Source organism: Bos grunniens, chromosome 7 (genome assembly GCF_055505025.1).
Source record: "Bos grunniens cultivar Pamir isolate PY7600 chromosome 7, Bosgru_T2T1.0, whole genome shotgun sequence".
Taxonomy (NCBI): domain Eukaryota; kingdom Metazoa; phylum Chordata; class Mammalia; order Artiodactyla; family Bovidae; genus Bos; species Bos grunniens.
The window spans coordinates 90,474,983-90,502,375 of record NC_141171.1 but is presented as its reverse complement, the minus strand read 5'-3'; the positions used below and the strand labels follow the sequence as shown (position 1 = coordinate 90,502,375).

Sequence of the window (27,393 nt, the reverse complement as noted above, 5' to 3'; positions counted from 1 at the left end):
CTTTTACTGTTATTGACATTTATTAATCTGTCAGGGTCTTAGAGCTCAGAGGTAGGAATACTGGAATATTGAGATAAGTTAATTCACTGTCCTCCCCTCTGGCACTCATTCTCAGTCATTCTATCCTTCCACAGTCACATAACTGTGGCCCCAGATTAATAGCAGATTATGTCTTTAGGGACAATTTCTCAGGCCCATATTCCTTTGGCTTCCATCCTGGCTCCTGACTCAGTGCTATACTCTCTTTCCTCTGCACTTGGTATGATAAAGCTAGAGATTCTTCTTCAGATTTTTTCCTTTCCCTAAAGCAGCTGAGAAGCTAATCCAAGAAAAATAGGTGGCTACTTCCAAAGACACTAAATGTAAACCACTCAATAGGGACTACCTCTGGGTATTCTCAATAGACTTATGTCTGGTAACTAATGGAAATCAATCAAGGATAGATTTCATTTACTTTAGCTTTACTTTAGTTAAGCACTGTTGAATTATAAGGTTAAAAAACAACTAGAGGAGTTTCTAGCACAATTGTCAAGAAGTTATGAAAATGTCTTTTAAAAAATCTTTAAAGTATGTAAGTCTTCTTTTGTTAACTTTTAGTATAATTTTTCATAGATTCATAGGATTACCTGGTTCAGTGACAAAAGAAGCAGTAACAAGTCTATACTGGGTGTTCTACTTCATAGACAAAACTAAATTTAATATTTTATAGGCTCTTTAAAATCTTTCTCCAAATCATGTTGTGCAATTTAGGTCTAGATTGCACAGCAGCAGCAGTGGATTTTTGAATCTAGACCTAAATTGCACAACATGATTTGGAGAAAGATTTGAAAGAGCCTATAAAATATTAAATGTAGTTTTGTCTATGAAGTACAGCACCCAGTGCAGACTTGTAAATCCACTAGCCTTGGTGAATTAGAAGATTTTATCTATCATATTTGTATAAGAAAATTTTTTCCTTATAAGACACAACAAATCTCACACAGTATTTAAAATGTTGAGACATTAGTACCATTTGGTGACTTCTAGGTATTTTAGAACAGGGTTTCCCAGGAGGCTCGGATGGTAAAGAATCTGCCTGCAATGTAGGAGACTTGGGTTCGGTCTCTTGGTTGGGAAGATCCCCTGGAGAAGGGCATGGCAACCCACTCCAGTATTTTTGCCTGGAGAATTCCATGGACAGAGGAGCCCAGTGGCCTGCAGTCTATGGGGTCACAAAGAATTGGACATGACTGAGAGACTAACACACACGCAAGTATTTTAGATACATTTTGCTAATAATTTTATGGTGTAAAATTTTATTATACATACATTATTGCATAGAGAAAGCATGAAAGTTTCCTCTAAATCCACATTTGTATACACTTACCTTAGTTGTTAAGGCTTTTCTTTTTTCTGGTTCAGTTACTTCCATCAAGGGAAAAATTAAACCTTACATTCTTCATAAATTTATTGTTTTTAACATATATTCTGGCATTAATCACTGACCTCCAGGCTGAATTTCAATTTGCATAGATAACTTTATCAAATATTCATAATATAGTATGATTGGTACAATCACAGGATTTATGAAAAGTTCTGACTCTACCAAGAGTATATATGAGGTAGTGCTTTAATTTGAAAATAGATACTTCAAACAGCTGATATTTAAGCTGATGTTTAGAGGGAAAAAACAGGTATTTGGGGGGCAGACATAAGGAAAGCATTTGAGATTAATAAGATATAGGTAAAGGTGCAGGCATAAGAGACCATGGGAAATATCAAGGGACTTAGTAACAAAGGGCAACCAGAAAGGATGGCTGGGAAGGGTGCTAAGGAAGCTGGTTCAAGAGTTCAGAGTCAACTGTGGATAACCTAACATCCGTGACCTTGAGGTGATGAAAAACAACTTGAATTTTAAGCATCAGAGTTATATACTCATTTCCATATTCCAAAATTTAGTGGATGGGTTATAAAAGGAAGAAATTAGAGATAAGAACACAAGTTAAAAGGTAATCCAACAGACTAGACAAAGATGACACAGGTGACCTGAAGAGATGGTGATGCAATAAGAAATGAAAATGATTAGGAAAACATTTAAGAGGTGGGCGAGGACACAATTTGTGATTAATAGGATGTGAAATGTAAGGGGGAAAAAAGTAGAAAAACTCTCAAGTTCACAGCTTGAGAACCCGGGAAGATGGTTGACTTTTCATACAGACTGTAGGTCAAAGCACATATTTAAGAGATTAATTTTAACCTTGCTGAATATAAGATAGCTGCGTGTCATCTGGTAAAGATGTTTATTGGACTTCTGAGTAAATAATACATGGGGACAATATTATTTGGGGATAAATAATAGATGTCCCCAAACTACACTTATAGAGACCTTCTCCAAAAAAACACATAATAAAAATATCAAAAATCAAAGACAAAGAAAGAATCTTAAAAAACAGCCAGAGAGAAAAAAGCTTGTAACCTACAAGGGAATCTCCATAATGCCATCTGTGGATTTCTCAGCAGAGACCTTAGAGATATCCCAGTAGAGAGTGGAATAATATATTCAAAATGCTGAAAGAGAAACCTTCCAACCAACAACACCCTCCTACTTGGCAAAGCTGTCAGAAAAGACCAAAGACCAAAGGAATTCATCATTACTAGGCTCATTTTACAAGTAAAAGCTGAAAGGAGTTCTTCAAGCTGAAAGGAAAGGACACTAATTACTCACATGAAAATATACAACATACTGGTAAAGGTAAGCATACAGTCAAATTCAGAATATTCTGATACAGTACTTAGGCAATGTGTTGACCATGTAACTCTATTAAAAGGTTAAAGGACAGAAATATTAAAAATAACTATACTGCATTCATTTGTTAATAAATATATAATGTAAAGAGATGTAAAGTGTGACCCCAAAAAGTAAAAGGGAGAAGTAAAAGCAGTTTTTATATATAAATGAAGTTGTTATTAGTATAAAATTTAACATTATATAAGTAAGATATTTTATTGTAAGCTTCATGGTAACCATGAGGCAAAAATCTACAGTAGACTCATAAAGGATAAAGAGAAGGAAATTAAAACATATCACTATGGAAAATCACCAGTTCAAAATGGAAGATTAGCAAGAAAAGTGGAAAAGAACAAATGAACAATAAAATAGTCAGAAAACAGTAAGATGAATCAGTAAGTCCTTATCAATAATTACTCTAAATGTAAATAGATTAAATTCTCCAATATAAAGGCACAAAATGACGGATAGATTTTTTTTTTAAAAGACCCAAATATATGATGCCTACAAGAGATTCACTTCCCCTTTATGGACACACAAGGGCTTAAGTGAATGAATGAAACTGAAAGTGAATAGGAGTAGTTATATTTATATCATACAACTAGACTAACTCAAAAGGTATAGCAAGAGATAAAGACAGTCATAATACAAGGATAAAGGGTAAATTAATCAAGAGGATATAATAATCACAAATATCTGTACCCAACATCAGAGAACCCAAATATACTAAGCAAATACTAACCAATCTAAAAGGAGAAGTGGACAAAAATACAGTAATAGTAGGGGCCTTCAACATCCCACTTTCAACAATGGATATATCACCCAGCCAAATAATCAATAAGGGAATGTTGGACTTGAGCTATTCTTTAGACCAAACGGACCTAAAAGGCATACAGAACATGCCATCCAACAGCAGTAGAATATCTACTTTTCTCAAGTGCACACAGAACATTCTCCAGGATAGACCATATGTTAGGCCACAAAATCAGTCAACAGACTTAAAAATACTCAAACCATATCAAGTATGTTTGCTAACCACAATAGTATGAAACTAGAAATCAACTATAGGAATAAAATTGGAAAATTCACAGATATGTGGAAATTAAACAATATACTCCTAAGCAACCAATGAATGAAAGAAGAAATCAAAAGGGAAATTAAAAAAAAAATCTTAAAAATGGAAAAAATATACCAAACTTAAGGGGTGCTGCAAAAGCAATTCTAAGATAAAGTTTATAGTGATAAAAGCTTACATGAAGAAAAAAGAAAGATCTCAAATAAACAATCTAACTTTAAACCTCAAGGAACTAGAAACCCAAAGTTAGCAGAAGGAAGGAAATAATAAAGATCACAAACTGTTGGTGGGAATGCAAATTGTTAGAATCACTATAGAAAACGATATGGAGGTTCCTCAAAAAGTTAAAAATAGAACCATTATAAGATCCAATCCCACCTCTGGGTATACACACAGAGGGAATGAAATCAGGATTGTGAAGAGATATCTGCACCCCCATGTTCATAGCAGTGTTATTCACAGTAGCAAAGATATAGAAACAACCTAAGAATCTGTCTATGAGTGAATGGATAAATATGTGAGACATATATTGCAATATATACAATACACTACAATATTATTCAGTCACAAGAAAGGAAATCCTGCCATGTGCAACAACACGGATAGATCTTGAGGGCATTATGCTAAGTGAAATAATTTAGACACAGGAAGATAGATATTATATAACCTTATTTATATGAGGAATGTTTAAAAAGTTGAACTCATAGAAACAGAGATTAGGATGGTGGCTGCTATGACCCAAGGATGGGAAAAGTGGAGAGATGTTGGTCAAAAGGCACAAACTGCTAGTTATAAATAAGTTCTGGGGATCCAATGTATAGCATGGTGGCTATATTTAACAATAATATATTATGTACTTGCAAGTTGTTAAGAGAAGAAATCTTGAATGTTCTTACCATACACACACACACACACACACACACACACACACAATTATGTGAGGTGATGGAAGTGTTAACCAATCTTATTGTGATAATTAATTCACAACAGATGTGAGTATCAAATCATCACATTGGATACCTTAAACTTATAAAATTATATATGTGAACTATATCTCCATAAAGCTGAGGAAATTTATTTTAAATAAATAAAATAAATACACAGTACCTAGCACATAGTAAACAAAGCAAAAAAGATAAATAGAATAAAAAAAGAAAAATTAGATGAAACCTAAAAATAAAAATAAAATAAGGAAATGAGCAATGAAATTGCAAACAAATGCACAATTGAGAATATGAAAAAGTCAAAAGTTGAACTTGGGAAAAAACAACAATATTCACAGGAGACTGATCAAGAGATAAAAAGTGAGAGAAGATATTAATTATTAATATCAAGAATGAAAAAAATATTCATTCCTACAAACACTAAAAAATTTGAATAGGTAGATGAAATAGAAACATTCCTAGAAAAAAAGACAATATATCAAATTGACACAGAAAGAACTGCATACAGAAAATATTAATAGTTGTATATGTTTAAAGGAAAATGAATCTGTAATTAAAAGTCTTCCTGCAAAGAAAACATGAGGCCTAGCTGGGTTCATGTGTGACTTCTTCAAAAATAATAAAGAAGAAATAACACCAAACTTGTAAACTTTTTCAGCTAACAGGAAAAGAGAGATCACTTCCTGGTTTTATCTAATTATCATAATCTTGGTTCCAAGATTTGACAAAAGCATTGTAACAACTTGAATATATTAACGCATTAGAGATCTACTTAGGAAAAATTCTTAACTGAAGAAGTTTTATTATTACAAACAACTATTGCACAACAGATGTCCTACTATTTTACAACCACAAATCCTATCATCCCCAGAGGAAAGGCATGTTTTTAAATGATTATATAAGCATAAAATATTTTTCATAAATACTAAAAAAATAACATAGTAATTATTCTTTCTACATTGAGATTAAAGTAATATTAAAAATACACACTTTTTAAAAATCTGGAAAAAATTCACATGAATATTATATGTGAATGAAGAAGCTAAATAACCTATACTAACCAAACAAAGTTTCAATAATCCTATAATATTAAGATTGGGTAAAAGGTTAATATATGTTACATTTCATTTATTATAGCTGAGTTGGTTAAAAAGAACTTTCTGCAAAAGCCTCAGAGGCAAATATTTTAAAACTCAGGTGATTTGGACCTTCTTGTATAGTTTATTTTTACTAACATCACTTGCATTGGGTCCCATTTATCCAGGCTGGGTGTATCCACATGTGATGCTAAAACTGCCACCAAATAACCCTGTTTCACCAGGGAGCTCATGAAAGAGATGGCTGAGGGCCCCCAGGACTTGTCTCATGGTTACGTTGTATCTGACAAAGAAAGATGCAGAACTTTCTGAAATTAATCCTGGCAGTCCAAGATTTAAATTAATGTCAGGAGTAGTAAAGGTCATAAGGAACTTATTTAAAACAGAAGGAGAATCACAGATGTAGAAAACAAATTTACGGTCACAAGGGGGTGGGAGAGGGGAGGGATAAACTGGGAGACTGGGACTGACATATACACAGTGCTGTATACAAAACAGATAACTATAAGAACCTGCTGTACAGAACAGGAAACTCTACTCAATACTCTGTAATGCTCCATCCAGGAAAAGAATAAAAAAAAAGAGGGGATATATATATATATATATATGCCTAACTGATTCACTTGGCTGTACACCTGAAACTAATACAACATAGCAAATCAACTATATTCCACTATATTTAATTTTATATTTTAAAGCCATTTATTTATATCTCTGGCTGTGCTGGGTCTTAGTTGTGGCCTACGGGATCTGTAGCTGCAGCATGTAAACTCTTAGTTGGGAGAGGTGGGCTCTACTTTCCTGACCAGGGATTGAACCCAGACCCTCTGCACTGGGAGCATGAAGTCTTAGCCACTGGACCACCAGGGAAGTCCCTCCAATAAAAAATTTTTAAATGTCATAATATAATTGGAAAAAGACACAACTACTCCTTTCTGGAAGATTAGGCTTTAAGAATTGTATATGGACGGAATATACTGCTGCTGCTGCTGCTGCTGCTGCTAAGTCGCTTCAGTCGTGTCCGACTCTGTGCGACACCATAGACGGCAGCTCACCAGGCTCCCCTGTCCCTGGGACTCTCCAGGCAAGAACACTGGAGCGGGTTGCCATTTCCTTCTCCAGTGCATGAAAGTGAAAAGTGAAAGTCAAGTCGCTCAGTCGTGTCCGACTCTTAGCGACTACTATATTTTAATAAATTGTTGTAATACTACAAATTAATGAGCATGAAGGAATCTTACTGAATTTAAATAGAATGACAAAATTACTATATACGGTATCTCAATAAGTATGTGTGTATTACATAGTTAATATCCTTTGGTCAAATGGCATGCAGGATATCAGTGTGTGACTACCCATGTGTGAAGTGTATCTGCACACGTGGATAACAAGCATTGATTAAGTATATAATGAATGATTATAACTGATTGTAGGCAAAAATAACATTGAAATAACTTCTGCTTATATAGTACTTTCATTTTAAAAGATTTTTCACATCTATTACCTAATTATTTTCTTCATGATAACCTGTGAGATAGAGAGGTACTACTGTCCTCAGAAGATTGCAACCAGGCTAATTCTTTCTCATTCACAAACGTTACTTTGTCCTCTAAATCTTCATTACACCAAGGGAGTTGATTAACCTTTATTATCACAAAGGTTTTTTTGAAGGGGTTGAGTGGTCCTCAAAGTTGTGAGACACCAGATTCAGGATTAAGACATGCATACACATGCATGTATAAAGATCTGTTAGATTTCAAGGCTACAGTGAACTTTAATAAGAATCTATCAGAAGGACCTAGCTGACCATGGCTCCTTCCCATGTACTCTTGCAGCCACTCTCCATTCACTCCAAGACATAGTCTTTTTGTATTTAGGTACCTTATGGATGATGGTACCTGCCAAACTCTGCTCCCCCTCCCAAAAGCATCAGACTCCTTAGACGATGTGCCACTCTCCAAATTATCGACTGATTAAATTATTGATCAAAATGTTCATAGTACCCTGACTGCACTGGGTATTTCTGGTTTGTCACAATCTAACAAACTAGACTATGGTGAGGTATCGATATAAATGGCTATGAACTGTTTGATATACAACCCACCTGAGAAAACAGCAAGAGGCTACAGTTCTTTATTTAAAGAGAGAATTAGAGGAAGGAGAGATGTAGATGGTGTGGCAGGAAGACAAAGGTCTTTCCTCATGGTGCTTCTTCAGTCGGAACCCCCAGTCAGCGGCTCCCAGCATCTATCAGTAGAGGAGGCTGAGGGGGCAGTGTGCGCTCCCTGGATGTACTTACAGGTCACCGTGGATGAGTCCATAGATCTGTGGCATGCTCTGATGATAGGCTGCTCTCAAAATAACTATGAGGACCACCACCACTAAAGCTGGGAGTCCCCAGCTCAGAAGGAGGAAGAGCAGATAGCGCCTTTCTGTGTGTTCATCATTCATCACCAGCACGTACCAGAAATTCACAGACTAGGGGAAAGAAAAGAGAACATAAGATGAGCAGGTCTGATGGCTCAGGACACACACTCACATGGCTTAGACATGAAGAGTTACTGACCAACAAAGGGCCGGGATCTACTCAACGATTAAAGTTCTGACTTGATTTTTTAATTAGTTCACACATTCATTTTTTTCCATACAAGAAATTCAGGGTATCCCCAAAGTCTGAAAACGTTAGGAAATGCTTAGTGTATTTATGTTACTTTATATTTTGCTTCATTTGTTTTGATTTACTCTCAGTCATAATCAACTGTCATTGTTCTGTAAATGTGTGCTTGAAGAAACCCACGCTGATATTCAAACCTCCTTTCCATGTGAACAGCCTCGTGAGGATGATGAAGTAAACGGTCCTTTGTTCCAGACTTTTAAACAATTTTTTACTTATTGAGAGCTGATCAGGTGGTAGAATCAGACACGGTTCCAGGGAACGGGGAAATGCGATCACAGCCCCAGGTCTCAGTCCCCAGTGGGAGACAGACAAGAAAACAAAGAATGTTTGCACAGAGAAAAATGTTCTGCGATGGGCTAGGTTTTATGGCCATTTTTCTTTCTCAATTTATACTCTTTTTCATTCATTCACTTGATAAACATTCCTGAGAGCATACTAAATTTCAAAGGCCCATCTAGGCACTGGGACTATAACAGTAGCAGAGATGACAGAGGTATTTACCTTCTTGAATCTTCCTTTCCAGACAGAAGGAAGCTGAGGCCTACAAATGTTACTCTTGGTCCCAAATCACACCTAGCCCCGTATGGAAGTCAAATCTTGAACTTATATATTCTGCCTTCTAGTGTTCTTTTTCCAAGAGAGTACTTATGTTTAATTATCATTTATTACAGAAACAACCCTGAAAGTCATATCACACATATTTCACACAATGACACTTATCCACTAGCTAAATCCCCTTCCTCAACTTCATATGGCAGAGAGTTTGTGAGTACAGATTAATCGTATATATAGATTTTTATATGTTACAGGAATAGCTTGGGCAAGTGACACCAATCCCAGTGCCTCAGTTTCTTTATGCATACAACAAAGTTATAAAGATTACATAAGACACTATATACAAAGTGCTAAGCACATAGTCATCGCTGGAAAATGTGATCGCCTCACTTAACTCTCCCATTAAGATGTCAGACGGTGTGAAAGACAAAAGATAAATAGTTAAAGACCCAAAGTACGCAGTGATACAATGGAAACTCTGCTATGTGAAAAACATCATGCCTAATGTTCCTGGGAAGGTTTTCAGATGTTTTACTGAGGCTTCCAAGTAAGAGTCTATCTGGACCAAATTAGCCTTGGGGGATTAGTATTGATTGGCCTAAAGCAGGAAAGGATAAAAATGTTTGGTTACTTGCAGATTTTTGTGTCTGAATTTTATTTCCTGTCAGCACTCCGTATCTTTGTGTACATCTGTTTGTATCTGTAAGTATGAAGCCTGTTTTGAGTTGTTGCTTATGTAAATTTGTTCTGAGTTTTTTGTTTTTTTTTTTTTAATGGCCCAAGAGGCTTTTTACCTCCTTTCTATTATTAGTTAGGTGGTGCTGGTTTACTCCCTAAGTCGTGTGTAGCCTGCTAGGCTCATCTGTCCATGGGATTCTCCAGCCAAGAACTGGCATGGGTTGCCATTTCCTTCTCCAGAGGATCTTCCCGACCCAGGAATCAAACACGGGTCTCCTGCATTACAGGCAGATTTCTTTACCAACTGAGCTATGAAGGAAGTCCTTAGTGAAGGGACATGACCCAAACAGGCGGGACTGGACCAAGTGTCTGATGCTAGAGTGGTCGATACTGTCTGTTTAAAGCAAGAAAATTCATGCCAAGTAAGGATGACTAACCCATCCCCAAAATAAAAGTATGGGCCATTTATTTTAAATAGAATTGTATATATTCTTATAACAGGGTTATTCGGTGGTACAGTTGGCAGAAGAATCAGGAGAGTACAGACTGGTAAATGACTTTTAAGTTGATTCATCATGATAAAGATCAGGGCATTTCCAAAATGTCCACTTTTACACAGATGAACATTAGTCCATCAGTTAGAATCATTGAACCTTTCAGCAGCTGTCTGACCTTTACCTCAGATAAGACTGAGACAAATGTAATTGCGTTGTCAGATTTATACACGCAATGCTTCTGCTCCAAAGAGCTCAAGGAACAGTGTTGTTGAATTCTTGAATACTCAGTTAAGCAAATCCAGCTCCGAATGTCATGAGCTTTTGTCAATTAAAAAAAAAAAGTCTCTTTCTTTCTTTAAAGAATCCAATCATTAAAGTCTACTCAAAGGACAGTATTTACCATTGTATGACTTTTTATTTATTGTGGTTAAAGAGTGGAAACGTTATGTTATGAAACAACATTTAATTATTCTGGGACATAGTACATGGTCTAAATCTAAGAGTTGTTTTGACTAACTCACTCTAAGTTTTCCTTGAATTTTAAATATTTTAGTATAGTATGTATGGGAGGTACGTTCTGGAAAGTGTGCCCAGGTCATCAGCCCTCTCTCTCTGAACCCTGTCTCTCTCCTCACATCCTCCCACCGGCCGCCAACACACGCAATGTATGCTCACGACCCTGCCCTTCTGCCAAAGCTGTGGATCTGGAGAAGCCTGACCCAGGCTGGACCACTTATCTGGCATTGAAAGCCCTGAAATTTTGTGAGAGTCTAGGCTGGCTGACTTAAAAAAAAATAAAGAAAACATATGAACTTTAGTGGTGAGAGTAGCAAAAAGCACAGTGAAGAGATAAAGTGTAGAGAAGAATGGACAATGCCTTCCGTTCCTGCTCACAGCTCCCTGAGGTCCAATGATACAGAGCATGGGTTCAATGAGCTAGCCTATATGCTTACTCGCCCTTTATGATTTGAATGTTTGCTTAAATTTAGGTTCCTTCATTGTTCTAAAAATTTGAGATACATGTCGCTCTTCTGGAGCATTTGTGTTGAAAGTTCCAGTTACTTCCATTCTCCACAATAAGGTGGGAAGGGAATGTTTGAGATATATTCCTTTCCTTGTAATCATGGCTCCTCCTTTGTATTTGAAAGAGTATCAAGAGACCATTATCTTTGCATGATATTTTTATGTTGACAGATATACAGCATATGTGCCCCAGTATCTATGTTTAACCAATGTTAGAACAAAAAAGTTATGAAAATTCAATATAAGTTAAAGGTGTTATTCTCACCAACATGCTTCATACTGACTGAGAACAGCTTACCACACATACCTATTTCCTGCTAAAGACTAACTGTGAATTGCAATGTCAGTATCTAGGTCTCCAATTACATTTCTAGCTCTAGTTTTAAATATTTTGTTAGAACCATCTTACGGACCACTTCAGGACATCTTATTTAGAGATAAGGAAGCTGAGGTGGTTAGAGAAAAGCATAACTTTTTCATATTTGCATTAGCTATAGAGCAAAGCATCTTGTGAAGACTAAGGTTAAGATGTATTTCCATAGAAAGTCATACAAATACTGATGATTTGTTATTTACACAAGGCTTACATTTTGTCTTCATTCCTCCCCGCCCAGCTGTATGTGTTAGTGGAGATGCATACTCCTTGTTCAAGCTTGGAGATAACCCACTCTCTCATTTGCCAAAACTAAATGAGAATTTACAAAGGACATTCAGAATAGAAATGGCTGAAACATACCCATGAGCCATGGAAGATTAATTGGTGTATACCTTGTAGTACCTAGTAAAATGCTTTGCATACAATTTTTATTGAGAAGCATAAAACAAATGAAGATGTACACAACTTCAATATTTAACAATTATCACTGAATTCAGTAAAAACGTCATAATTTGGTTGAGTTATTGAGTTTACTCATTTATATGCTACCTTCCCAGAAAGAACTGTAGGACTGACTTGAACTCCTAATGAGAAGGGTCAGCCTGTTGTTTAATATTTGATTAATTGTGTCACCAGAAACCTTGCACTGATATATAACCTCAAGTTTTGTCACAGATCATAGATGCTATTAATTTTGTTATTACCATAGGTTCTTAGTCATTCTTTTCAGAGGAGAATCTGAGAAATGTTATCACGTGTCCTTGTTCCAGTTATGCTTCCTTTTAACAATTTTTACAAGGCTTTGTGAAGATTGGAGAATTCAGTATTTCCTGGGTATGTCATTTTATCTTGATAATTACCAGCCTGTTGCCCTTAATACCTTTGATGTTCCCTCAAATTAAATCAATGATGAAGGAAAAACACAGCTAATATTAGCTTTTCCCTTCCTGTTGTTATGTTCTGGCACTAAGTAGTCTTTCTACCAAGGAATAAATCTATGTACATTTGGTTCTTCATAACCTGATTTTACAGAGAAATTAAAGTACAAGAGGTGAATGCTGAAGCACAACTGTGAAATGATTTCTAACTTTATTCTACTATTTAAAAATATGTTCTTCAAGTAAGCTTTAGTTTCAAAATAACACATTATATTTTTGATTAAGCTGTGTCCCTCGGCATAAATGAAGAGATTGTAAGGACAATCCAGGCGTGGATATTAACTGAAGCATTTTTTTATACAATTTAACTTGGTGATAGGAAATGATCCTAACACTGGGCCAAATGAATACACAGGCAAAATTAAGTTTCTACTTACCTATATTATATATTTATATCTCAAATAATTTACTTGTGATTTATTTCCTGCATAGATTAACTCATGGTCTGGCCACCCATCTGGTAACATGTTTCACGTAGATGTTAAGAGCAAAGACATTAGTTCTAGGAATTTATTCCATGGATATTCTATAAGTAAATAAATATTCAGAGTCCAAGGATGTTCAAGGAAACCTTGTTTATAAAGTAACTGAAAATAACCAGAACTTCATCACTAGGAGATCAGAAAAATAAATTATGGAATAACCATATTATAGTATAGAAAAGAATATATATATATATATATACATATATATATATAGTATACAAACATATATAGACTATACACACAAACACACATATGTGCTTCTTTATATGTTTACAAATATTTATGTATTTGTGGAATATATCTGGAGGCATACACAAGAAACAATTAACAGTGTTTACCTTCAGGAGTAGGGTGAGGGTAGAGCAGAGGGTGGAAGGCATATGAAAGAAGGAGAAATAGACAAAACTCGGCTGGTCGAAGGACGTGGGAAAGTGTTTCAATAATTTCAGAGTGATCTTACATAAACAGCAAACAGAAGGATAACTCAATTTCCACAGGCAAAGAGGGAATTTGTGAGTTGTATACCTCTAAAAAAATAAGCAAAATAATTTGTTACTCTATTCCCATCATGCACAATATGATTTCCCTTCCAGAGAAGAGGGGAGCTTAAAGAAAAAGTCAGGAAAGGGGAAAACTAAAGAAACAGTCAAGGTCACCAGCTCTGGAGCCGGCTACACACCACGTGTGCCCTTCAGTAAAGAGGTTAGAGGTTATCAGTTTGTTCAGCTTTGCAGCTAGTGTCTGCCTCATTCTGTCAGCCTTCTCTTTCCCCTGTATCAAGCTAATTCTCTTTTGCAAAACAAAGATGTGAATTATATTGGAAAAAGAGTATTCAACATGTGCCCATGTATTTTCCTAGCCATTAATATGGTAAATCAACACATACGGAGTGAGCAGTCCATCCCAGGAACTACTGCTCCAAGCTCTCTCCAGGTATTCATTCATTCTGTTTTTCCACAGTCCTCAAAGACAGGTACCGTTACTATAAATCTACAAATCTAGTCATTCGCTAAGAAAATCTAGGCTCGGAGAAGTTACGTAACATGTTCAACTACAAAACTGTTCTTTACTCTAAAACAGAATTCGATGTTACTATAATGTACTTAAAGTATGATATAAAAGTAAAGCAACTCTCCAAGATAAATTCATTTAAATCCATTTATTCTGATTGCAGATATAATGCAGATGAAAATAAATAGTCCTTACATGCTGAGCCCAATGATTAAGTTAGTCATTAACCTTTTATCATTATAAGCTATACACACACATACATATATCAAATTCTCTATATTGCTATATGAAGTAGAATTATTAAAATGTTAACATTCTTTCAGCTATTTCAACTTTATTCAACTAATAAGACTGGATTAACAGTAGTCTAATCTTTTATGTAATTTTTTAAAAAAAAATTTAGCTTTAATAAGATTTTTAGCAGACAGTATTTTATAAACGGGAAAATACAGGTTAGTAAAGCGACAACCTTTGACCACAAAGTAACTCATTAGAGGTAACCTACCTAGAATGAGAAGTTACTGAATTTTTCCCTTGTGGTCATACCACAGACCATGAAAAATGTGCGGTATACCACCTAAAACACATTAAACTTCGCTGGTACTTTAAATAGTTTTCCTAAGCCATCAGGCATACAGAAATGTAATTAGCTTGTTAAATATGCATCAGCCACAATCATATTTACTCAAAACTCGAAGACATATAGAATATACTAATCTCTATTAAACTGGGTGAGAATTTATATGTGATCCTATTAACACTCCCCTAAAGCAGGAGATCCACCTAAAACATTATCTGAAAGTCGGTCATTTCCCCGTTTGAATATATTTCATCGAGCAAATGCTCTCTACTTTCAGACCCAGCTTTTTCAACTTTGAAATTTTTATTGGCTATAAAAGTTCTTGACGTGAATCAAAATTTGCTTCCCTAATTTTTGACCCATTTCTTCTGGCTCTTCCAAAGGAAGTTATATAGTCCATTCTTTTCTGTGCTATAGCAGCCCTCCCAGTAATTTGTCGACAGCCAGCCCATCTCCGTAAGTTTTTTCCAGGTTAGTTATCTCCAGCTGCCTCCAAGTTTATTATAGGACTGTCTTTCAGCTTCTCATTGGCTGGTTAATGTTCTTGCTGGAAGTAGCTACAGGGTGCCAAGCTGTTGTAGATTACAGTGTAAACATGGCTCCCTCGGCTGTCTCCATACTGTTATTTATGTAACCCAGGCCTGTGTTTCTGTAGTTAACCCTAGTTGCTATGGTTTAAGCAATCTGATCACACATTTGATTGCTACTGAGTTTGGGTTAAATTAAAATTTCAAGGTGTTTACATTAACCCCCATCAGATTACATCTTTCACTCTCATTTTCAAGCTGTCACAGTACAGTTTCACCATATTTGTTCTACCTGTACTCTTAGCACAGGCAGCTTATATTTTAGCTAGCTTTTGAGCTCTGTATCATCTGTATACCTAATAAAACAGCTTCCTGTGTCTTCATCCAGGTCATTCATCAAAAACTGAATAGGTCAGGGACATGGACAGAGGCCTTCAGCAAACCTCTAAGGACCTCGGGATGCACATAAAAAGTTCAAATCAGATAAACGGCTAAAGAGGATCAGAGAATCTTGCAAATGCGACTTTAATTTCAGCAAGTATTTGTTTTATGCTGTACAGTTTAGCTTTGCTTTTTAATTGTTTGGTGGGAGGTTGGAGAACACCATAAACCTTCCATAATTAGGACTTCTCAAAGAGTTATAAAACAATAATTCTATGAGGTAGGAATTACTGTCCCCATAAGGCAGATTTGGAAACAAAACTTGGCGAGAGTCAATAACTTGATTAAGGTTACAAAGGTAATGACGGAGCCAGAATTCAAACCCAGATGCAGGTCTCTAATTGTTCCAACTAGTTCTATTAACCAAACAGTTCTGTTTTCTTCTCCTTCAAAAGTGAAGTGAAGTCACTCAGTCATGTCCGACTCTTTGTGACCCCATGGCAGGCTCCTCCATCCATGGGATTTTCGAGGCAAGAAAACTGGAGTGGGTTGCCATTTCCTTCTCCATTCTCCTTCAGAACTAACTATAGTATCATACCTTGGAAAAGGTCCCTGCCTTGAGTCTGTACAGTGTTCTCTCTTAATAGTATCTCCTCACTTTCCTCCAAAATTGCCAGATGGTAGAAATCCTACATTCTCCTTATTAAACAAGAAAAAAGAATATGCAAGGGCCTGAACGCATCTGTTTACATAAAAAAGTTCACAAGCATACTCAGAAACACATAGGAGACTATTTCTCATGAAAGACTGAACGTTACGACCATGTAGAAATCATTTTCAAAGGAAGCATATTTTAGTTGACCTATTGAACTAGTGACATTAATAGTGCTTAAGTGGATCCAGTTCTCACATTAGCCTCTTTATCAAGCAAATCAGCACTGGGCAGTAGAATCTGGAGTTTGAGTCAGAAAAGGAGTATTCAAATCTCTCCTCAACACTTCCCAGTTCCTCAGGAGAGTATGCTGGGTCTCTCTTGGTCTTACTCTGTACTCTCCCAAAGTGATCTCTTCTAAAGCAATGGCTCCATTTTCCAACTCTAAGCCAAAAGTCATCTAGTGTATTTCTCTAGCATGTACCTCTGTTCTGGAATTTACCATTCCACTTCTCTCAGAGTCTCCACTGGAGAACTCACAAGAACTTTACACTCAGCTTGTCTTTAAAAAAAAAAAAAACAAAACTCACCATCTTTTGCCAATCTCCAGCAATCATTATTTCAGTTCAAGGCACCGCTATCCATCCATTCACTCACACTGGAAACTTGGGTAAGCAACCTTCTGCACTACTAATAATAAATCTCTAATCCTGAAGTCCTACTTTAAAAACCAATTTTCAGAAGCTGTTCACTCCACTTTGTCCCTTCTATTCCTCTCTGGTTCACACCACTATGTTCTTTCCCCAGAATCCAGCTAAAGCTGCTTAAATGCTTCCTGTATCAACTCTTTCCTGAGCTCAATTCACTACAACAGGGAGTTTTTCTAAAATCCAAATCTCATCATGTCACTCTTTTGCTTAAAAATAATTCCATTGACTTCCCCTAGGAAAAAAAATTAAAGTTTCTTACTATGTCTTATAGGACCCACATCACAAGCCTCATCTCCTACCAGTCACTTACAAAACTCTACTAGATCTCTTCCCACTTCCTCAGATTCACTATGCTTTCTAATGCTGTACAGTTTGGAAGGGTTTTCTTACACTGATCTCCTGGGAATGCAGTGATGGACATATGGAATTACTTCCATTTCAGTATAAAGAATATCAAATATAAAGGCCACTCCCTCCAGACGCCCTGGAAAGTTGCATGGGGTAGAAGGAGGAAATGAGGTACCAACCTGGATGAGCATCCAGCTAAACTGGCACAGATACAGGTAATGTGTGACTGCGGCAATGGCTGAACAGCTCTCCTCTGTGAGTCGGGGACTTGCATATGCAGACGCCAGAAATACAATCTGTAAGAAACAAATACCTTTATTTTTAAATCATGTTAAAGTCAATCAAGAATATTTTTAAAAACCAATTTTCTTATTCGAATCAATGATTCAATGACTCAAAGGGAAAATAAGTTGATTTGTTGCCCAAACTGAGAAGACTAAGTCATCCTAAAACAAAAATACATGGGTTTTTATGTGTCTAAGAAAAAAATTAATGATATGAAATTATGCTACATGCTGTTTTGGACTGTCATTGGAAATTCTCATAGAGTAAATTTTGTTCCTATCATGGATGGACAAAAATCATATGAAATATATTTACTTAAGTACAAATGAGAAAATAGAGTGGAAGTACCATTCTTTACATAAGTCAAACCTCATAGGAGAGAAAAAAAAAAGAGAGGCAAAATTTCTAAGTTTATTATCATCTGCATCATCTCATTAGGAAGTAATTCATGTAACAAAATAGACTTAAAATAAATTTTAAATTTCAAACCCTACAGTTACCCTAATTCTTGGATTTTTATTTCAACTGCCTTCAAGTCTGTTCAGAAGTATCCTTCACAATAAGATCTCTCTTGACTACACTATTGAAAATTACATCCCCTTTTCTTGTTTATTTCGCACTCACGTGATCATCTGACTTTTTTTTTTTAATAGCACTTGCCACTTTCTAACACGTTCTGTAATTTATTTCTTATGTTTCTTGGTCATTTTTAGTCTCACTTATTAGAATGTAATCCCTGTAAAGGCAGAATCACTGAATGTTTTACTCACTGTTGTACCCAACTCACATAGCCCAGTATCTGGAACATAGTAGGTAAATCTTTTATTGGAGGTACTCAATAAGTACTTGTTGAATAAATGGATAAATAAACAAAGTGAAACACTCCTGTGATTTCTATTATTTTGTATTTTCTCTATTATATGACTACTGTGTTAAATTTTATAATGGAAAGTACACACAGCAAGGGAAACTTTACAGCAATAATAACATACTGTAACATTGCAAGGAATAAATTCCCTCCCTCTTTAGTTCAGAGACCAAGTCTTCTTGACTTAATATTTTTATAAGCTACCACTATGCCTGAAACATGCCTGAAATGTTCAATAAATGATTGTTGAAAGAAAGAAAGAAAGATAGATTCCAAAATGATAGAGGAGTGTTGAAAGGAGAAAACTGACTTATGTCTCAAAATAGCACAGCTTCTAAAAAGGAAATACAAATATCACTAGTGCTTCTTGGATTAAAAAAAAAAGAATAATTTGCTCAAAATCAAATCAGAGTATTGTTTCTATTGCCCCTCCCCATCTACTTGTCCCAAACATGTGCACATTAAATTTTCTCAAAAATTTCTGCCCTCAAGTTTTCCCAGGATGGCATCACTGCGGCGAATGACAGGATCTGGGACGAGACTTCACATGCTTCCAGCACCACTATCTCACAGGGAAAGACTAACCATAACCAGTCTCCTCAGCCAATTACAGGAGAACCAAAATGCTAATTCATAAACTTACAATCATATGTATCTCATGCCATGCTGACTCTTCCCTCTTTGGAATTATTTATTGAGTACTTCCTGTACCAAGTATAGGAGAAAAAGAATCCTGCTTTTTTTTTTCCTTTTTCAAGCTATGGACACTCAACAAGTCAGTTTACCCTTTGGGGACTAATTCCCTCATCAGTAATAAGGAGGAGGTTAGAAAAAATTAACTGTAAAGTCCGTTTCTACTTCAAAATTCCAGTATTCTTTTTCAAATGAGAAGTATTCCTATTTCATTTTTTTGTTTATTTAGTTCTAGGTTGGGAGTATACGTTGCTCACAATAAAATAAAAGCAGACACTCAGAATGAATGTAGCATTATTTCCTAACAATCTGGTATAAATGAGTTCCCTGAATAAACAAAGTCAACAAATTCCCTTTCCAGAACATATCACAAATAGCTTTTGATTTAATTAGGGCTTACCTTAAAAACATACTCAGATTTTCCTAGACTTTTAGCTTCTAAGTTCTGAGTTGTAATTTGTCATAAATTTAACCTTCCTAAATTGTACAAATGGTTTCTTTACCAGCTGAGCCACAGGGAAGGCCAAGAATACTGGAGTGGGTAGCCTATTCCTTCTTCAGCAGATCTTCTCAACCCAGGATCAAACCAGGGTCTCCTGCATTGCAGGCGGATTCTTTACCAGCTGAGCTATCAGGGAAGTCCATTCTCTTAACACTCTCATCAAAACACTAATGAACAATAAACACCAGAAACTGTGCCTCAAAAGATTCAAGAGACACAGAGCTATGAGATTCAGCCCCCCCCAAAATAATAATTTCAAAATTGTATGTTTTCCTTTTTACAGAGTGGCATCTTTTCATAAAGTCTTTATAAGAGTACTTATAAACCTCTCATTCAGATTCTATAGTATAGACTGTGTTGAATTTACTCTGTATTTTTGTTCCAATCAACCTGAATAGTTTGTTAGGTAGAACAACAAAACAAACCAGCCTAATTGAAACTGTAGGGCTTCCCTGGTGGCTCAGAAGGTAAACAATCTGCCTGTAATGCAGAAGACCTGGATTTGATCTCTGGGTCGGGAAGATTCCCTGGAGAAGAGAATGGCTACCTACTCCAGTATTCTTGCCTGGAGAATTCCACGGACAGAGGACCCCGGCGGGCTACAGTCCACGGGCTGCAAAGAGTCAGACATGACTGAGAGACTAACATTTTCACTTTTCATTTTCCAAACTATAATTGAATATGCTTAGTTTTATGCATTCTATGAAACTATTTCTAAGTGGTACACTAATTTAAATGATTCTTATTCTTCTCAATGTTTATTTCTTTGAAACAAACCAGTGCAAGTCATTGTTTAAAACTGTATTTACTTTCAAAATCCAATTTTAATTAACACCTAAAATCTCATTCTTAAGATACTTCTTCATGTTTTATTATGTTGTAATTTTTTCTAAATCATAAGACTAGTTACAAACCTATTGTGTAAACTATGAATGTTCTTCCAGAATGTTCTCTAAGAGAAATGCTTTTTCTCTTAATGGGAAAAGATTGATAGATTGATAAGCAAGAGAAGGCTGAGCTCTTAATAAACAGTACAAAAACAGGGATGAACTAAGAATACTTGGAGAACCAGCAATTACACAATACTGGGCCTATCTACAACTAAATTAAAATGAATTAAAATACAAATTAATGAAAGTAAAATAAAATCTAGCATATTTGGCTCACATATCCTTAAGACACATAACCTAAGAGACAGGAAGTTTACCACTGTTTTTTTACTCAAACACATAGAGATGTCCAGGAAAAAGGGATATTATTAATTAGTTCTCTGGATACACTAAGCTGAACACCATAGGAGGAAACAATAATTTTTTCAATGGTTCTCCATCAATCAGGTGTTGATTCATTCGGTAAGCAAGTGTTGGAGTGCCTACCATCTACAAAGCACTATACTATCTATGCAAGATGAAGAATATGATGCCAGAAAACAGTGTAAATTGAGGTGCTACATATTTTCTCTTGGTTTGCATGTGTGTGAGCACACGTGCATGCATGTCACATACTAATGCTGTGAAGTCATTATTGTTTCCATCTCAATTTAGTAAATGATGACAGAGGATCTGATAGGAGAACTAACTTGTTTAAGGGTCACTGAACAAACATTAAAGTGGGACTCAAATCCTGGTGTTCTGATTTGTAAAACCAGTGTTCTTTCTAGAACATCATGCTGCTGCTCCCCAAGCTATTCAACATCAAGCAGGAGTCCTATCTCAAAGTCCTGAAATTCTAGTTTAGTGTTTGTTTCTCAACGTTTTTTAACCCATGGGCCACCGCAGGTTCCCAATAGCAACAGAACATAATAACTATGGCAAATATAACATTACTCTGAATTCTATATTGATACAACATATGTACATCTTAACTAAAAGAAAACTGTATTCCCAAAAGAGAATATCTGATATATTTTGTTGACAACTTATTAAATTCTTTCTTCTTCTGGTTGATTAGAGATCTATTATAACAGCTAAGGGAAGACATAGGCTTCCCTGGTGGTTCGGCTGGTAAATAATCCACCTGCAATACGGGAGACCTGGGTTCGACCTCTGGGTTGGGAAGATCCCCTGGAGAAGGGAAAGGCTACCCACTCCAGTATTCTGGCCTAGAGATTTCCACAGACTGTATAGTCCATGGGGTTGCAAAGAGTCAGACACGACTGAGCGACTTTCACACACACACACACACAGGGAGGACATGGAGGGAAATAATTCTTTTTTCACTTCAAATATATAGCACGTGTCTCTTCTTCCTTGGGCTAAATAATAACAAATAATAAAAGCTGGTTTTCCTGTAGACTCCATTTCTCAGTACTCCTTTATACACACTCCTGCTACCATCCCCTCCCTTTACCACACACATTCCCTCTCCTCTCTCTATGAAACAGTCTTCTCTCTACTCTCCATCGTACCCAAACCTACTCAGTTTTTACAGAAGCAGCTCAAATTTCACCTACTCTGGTCATGACAGACTCCCAGACTTTTCTATTTTTTTGAGTGCTAACAGCACTTGCTGAGCATTTATACTGGGCCAAAAGTTGTCCTTTCGAACAGGGAAGTTCCTAGGAGGAAGCAAGACATGCACATACGATGCAATAAAATATGACAGGTGCTGAAGTAGAGGATGGTGTGAAACCTCAGGGGAATGCAAAGTCAAGGCTGAATAGTTATGCTTGTGTATGGAAGTCAGAGGAATATTCAAAGAGGAAACAATGCAGTGGCTTGGCCTTACCTTCTCTTCCTCAGGATCCTTCGTATTCCAAACCTGCTGCTCTAACCGCATTGATTGCCCTTCTCTAAAACATGTTCACATCATCTCTCAACTCTTTGCTTTTGTTCGTTGTCTTCTGTGTAGCTTGAATTTTTGTCTGAGCTTTCTCTATTCAAAATTATGTCCATTTTTCAAGGTGTAGTGGAAATGTCAACTCTATCATATGGCTATTTCCTTCAACCATAAATAACCATTTCAAGCTCTGAATTTTTAAAGACAGGATTCTGTTATAACAATGAATCCATTTTGCTATCCAATTCTCCCAATTCTTAGATTACAAATTAACTTTAATCTCCTGGAAAACTGTCACCTCCTTAAAGGCAACAATCCAGTAATATCCTCTATTATTATTATTTTGAATATATTTTTAAGAAGGAAAACATTATTAAGTATTCAGTATCCCATACAGCCTCTATCATGATTTTGAGCATAGTATTTTCTTAAACAGTGTTATTGACGTATGATTGACAGACAATAAATGGGACATATATAATCTGTATGATTCAATTAGTTTTGACCTGTGAAACCATCTTCACAATCAAGATAATTAACGTATCACGCCCCAAGCTTCCTCACGACCTTTGTAGTACCTCCTTGCACCACCACCACATTGCACATCGTCAGGCAACCTGTTTTCTGTCACTACACATTAGTTTCATTTACTAGAATTCCATGTTAATGGAAACACGTATACTCTTTTCTTTCTGGCTTATTTTACTCAGCATCATTATTGTGAAATTCATCCAAAATAATGTATCAATGGTTTACTCTCTTTTTATTGTTGAGTAATATTCTAATAACGTGTCCTATCACCTGTTGACGGATATTCGGGTTGTTTCCAGTTTTTGGCTTTTACGAAGAAAAGCTGCTATCAATGTACAAATCTTAGTATGGACATATGCTTTCATTTATCTTGAGTAAATACTTAGGAGAGAAATGGCTGGACCATATGCTGTGTATTTAATCTTTTAAAAACCTGATTAAGGGACTTACCTGGTGGTCCAGTGGTTAAGAATTCACCCAGCAATGCAGGGAACGTGTGTTCAATCCCTTGTCTAGAAAGATTCCACATGCTATATGGTGCAACTAAGCCTGCATACCACTAATACTGGAACCACGATCTACAGCCATCAAGCTACAGCTACTGAGCCCACATGTTGCAACTCATGAACTATATACTAACAACTAACTATTAGAGAAATTAAGAAAATAGTCCCCTTTACATCTGCATCAACAAGAATAAAATATCTAGGAACAAATCTAACTAAGAAGATAAAAGACCTGAAATTGAAGAAGACACAAACTGATGGAAAGATAAACCATGCTCATGAATTAGAAGAATTAATATTGTTAAAATGACCATACTACTCAAAGCCATCTACAGATTCAATGCAATGGCTATCCAAATACCCATAACATTTTTCACAAAACTAGAACAAATAGTTCTAAAATTTGTATGAAAACATATAAGACCATGAATAGCTGAAACAATCTTGAGGAAGAAGAACAAAGTTGGAGGTATCACATTCCTTGATTTCAAACTATACTACAAAGCTACAGTCATCAAAGCAGTATAACACTGGCACAAAAACAGACACATAGATTAATGGCCTAGAACAGAGAGTCCAGGAACGAATCCACACTTATATGAACAATTAATCTATGACAAATGAGGCAAAAATATACACAGGGAAAAGACAGCCTCTTTAGTAACCGGTTTTGGGAAAACCGGTCAGCTACACTCAAAAGACTCAAACTGGGTTACTCTCTCACACTATGCATAAAACTAAATTCAAAAACAGATCAAAGACTTAAATATAAAACCTGAAACCATAAAATTTCTAGAAGAAAACAGAGGCGAGCTCTTTGACAGTGGTCTCAGTAATACATTTCAGTCTCAGTATTTTTGGATGTGTCTCCTCATTTGCAGAGAACAAAAGCAAAAATAAACAGACGAGACTACATCAAACTAAAGAAGGAAACTATTGGCAAAATGAAAAGGCCATCTACTAAACAGGGGAAAATATTTACAAATGATACACTTGATAAGGAATTAACATTCAAAATATATAAAGAGCTCATACAACTCTTCTTCAAATAAAACCAAACAACCTTAAAAATTAAGGTTGTTAAAAATAGGTTGTTGATTAAAAAATAGGTGGAGGATCTGAATAGACATTTTTCCGAAGAAGAGATACAGATGGCACATGAAAAGACACTCAACATCATTAATCATGATGGGCTGTGCTTAGTCGCTCGGTCGTGTTCAACTCTTTGTGACCCCATGGACTGTAACCCGCCAGGCTCCTCTGTCCCTCTGTCTTGCCTGGGGATTCTCCAGGCAAGAATACTGGAGTGGGTTGCCATGCCCTCCTCCAGGGGATCTTCACAACCCAGGGATTGAACCCAGGTTTCCAGCGTTGCAGGCAGATTCTTTACCATCTGAGCCACCAAGGAAGCCCAAGAATACTTTACCAGCTGAGCTACTCAGGATGCCCCATTAATCGTGAGGGACATGCAAATCAAAACCACAATGGGATATCACGGCACACCTGTCAGAATGGCTGTCAAAAGGACCACAGATAACAAATGTTGGCAAAGTTGTAGAGCAAAAGGAACCCCTGTACACTGCTGATGGGAATGCAAGTTGGTGCAGTCCCTATGGAAAACAGTATGATGGTGCCTCAAAAAATTAAAAATGGAATTACCATATAACCTACCAATTCCACTAAGGAATTTGGGGCATTAACCCAGGGAAAACAAAAATACTAATTAGAAAAGATACATGCATCCCTCTGTTCACTGCAGCATTATTTACAATAGCTAATATATGGAAGAAGATATGGAAGGAACCTAAGTGCCAATCAATAGGTGTGTGTGTGTGTGTGTGTGTGTGTGAAAGAGATATTGGAATATTATTCAGCCATAGAAGAGAATGAAATCTTGCCATTTACAACAACATGAATGGACTTAGTCGGTATTATGCCAAGTAAAATAAGTCAGAGGAAGACAAGTACTATATTATTTCACTTGTGCATGGAATATAAAAAAATAAAAATGACCAAGCATAACAAAACAGAAATAGATATACAGATTCAGAGAACAAACAGGTGGTTGCCAGAGTGGAGGGAAGCGAGTGGAGCAAAGAAGTGGGTGAGGGAGATTAAAAGGCTGTTTACAAAGAATGGTTCTACATTTAAAACTTGAGAAATTTTCAGGAAAATGTTTAAAATCATACAGTCTATTTTCAAGGATTCACAGTAAGTGATGAAATTTTATTCATTCTTTCCTCAGTAAAGCAAAAGGAACAAGTATCTTCAAAATTCTGTATCACTTTAAAAAGAATTCAAAATTCTGCCTTGTTCCTGACTTGGTCTTGAAAAATTAGCGATCTCATCTTCTCTCTACAACCCAGTTCAACTAGTTACCTAGTAGGCATAGAGTATCTAGCACTGAGGCGGGCTCTATGGAAGACACTAAGGAGCGGAAGAAATGTTTCCTAGTTGGGAACAATGGATTACCTAGAAGCAGAGATGAGATGTTCTATATCAAGGCTGAGTCCCACACAAGATTCCCTCTCTCCTACTCTTTTTATGCCTTAATCACGAACTTTATAAAGTGATCATTCTTTGTTCTGCCAAGTAGGAATAAGGATATAAAAGAAGATTGAGGCTTATTTCTATCAACGGTAGTAAAATGAAATAGTCAGCATTAATGTTTAGCTCAATTAGCCATTTCATCTGCAGGAAGAGGACATTATTTATAATAGATTATTAATTTTTTGAAGATTTTCTTGATGTGGGCCGTTTTTAAAGTTTTTATTGAATTTGCCACAATATTGCTTCTGTGTTATGTTTTGGTTTTTTGGCCATGAGGCATGTGAGATCATAGCTCCCTGACCAGGGACGGAACCCACTACTAACACTTTCACTTTCATAGCTATACATACATACTGTATATCTCTCTTTCTCCTTCTCACCATATATATATTCAGTTTTATCCAGGAGATGAATACAGTTCAAAATGAAGCACCAAACTTTTATATCTACTCATTACTGTATTCTTCATTGAAATAACTACCATAATTATGAATATATGGCCAGCTCTCCTAATATTTGGAACCATTCAATAGTTAAGATACTGATAGGAATTATGGAGCAGCTGTTGTACAAAGTTCAAGTTTAACAATGCATTATTCTGGAAATGGTTAATCAAGCATGAGTGAAGTCATCCCTCCTTTGTCAAAGAAGCTCCATATTAGAACACCATGTACTTTACTGAGTCACTTCCAAACAGTGAATGGAACATGCTCTATTTTAAAAACTAAGAGGACTGGGCTGGATGCAGGCTAATGTGCCTTACCACACTGCTCTAAAATATCATGATCTGTTTTTTTTTGTTTTTTGTTTTGCTTCATTCTGACTTGTCATTTGAATGCATCTCAGAATATGTGGCTCAGACTTTAAACCAAATTCAGCCATCATGTGCACAGGTACTTTAAGATGCAGAGAACCCCTAGAGTTTACCTATATCAGAGAAAGGCAAGCACCCTCCCTTCTCTACACTCGTGCGTGCATGCTCAATAGCTCAGTGGTGTCCAACTCTTTCTTTGCAGGCAAGAATCCTAGAGGGGGTTGCATTTCCTACTCCAGGGGATCTTCCTGGCCCAGGGATTGAACTTGCATCTTCTGCATTGGCAGGCAGACTCTTTACTACTGGGCTACCTGGGAAGCCTTTCAACACCCACACTCATAACCAATTCCTTCTTCTGTGTCCTATTCTGGGATTCCACTCACCCATTTATTACCTCTACCATCTAAGCCCAATTCATTTTAAATTCAGTTTTTATAGTCATTAAAACAATTTCATGTACATGGTTTTTAAGTTTCAATTGTTTTAGAAGGTTGAGAACAGACCAGCTGTGCTCTAAGGCCTGCCGTGCACTCATTGTCCTGGGATTT

At 36.3% G+C, this 27,393-nt stretch overlaps 1 protein-coding gene across 4 annotated transcripts in view; it reads right to left on the bottom strand.

Annotated features, from left to right (window-relative positions):
• Nucleotides 1-27,393, bottom strand: part of ADGRV1 (adhesion G protein-coupled receptor V1) — a 542,962-nt gene that overhangs the window by 170,402 nt on the left and 345,167 nt on the right. For all 4 annotated transcript variants that reach the window (XM_086413040.1, XM_086413044.1, XM_086413042.1 and 1 more), the window contains 2 exons: nt 17,498-17,614; nt 8,180-8,358 (listed from right to left, as the gene is read on the bottom strand). In XM_086413040.1, the coding sequence (XP_086269166.1) occupies nt 8,180-8,358; nt 17,498-17,614 (296 nt within the window). The remainder of the gene's footprint in view (nt 1-8,179; nt 8,359-17,497; nt 17,615-27,393) is intronic.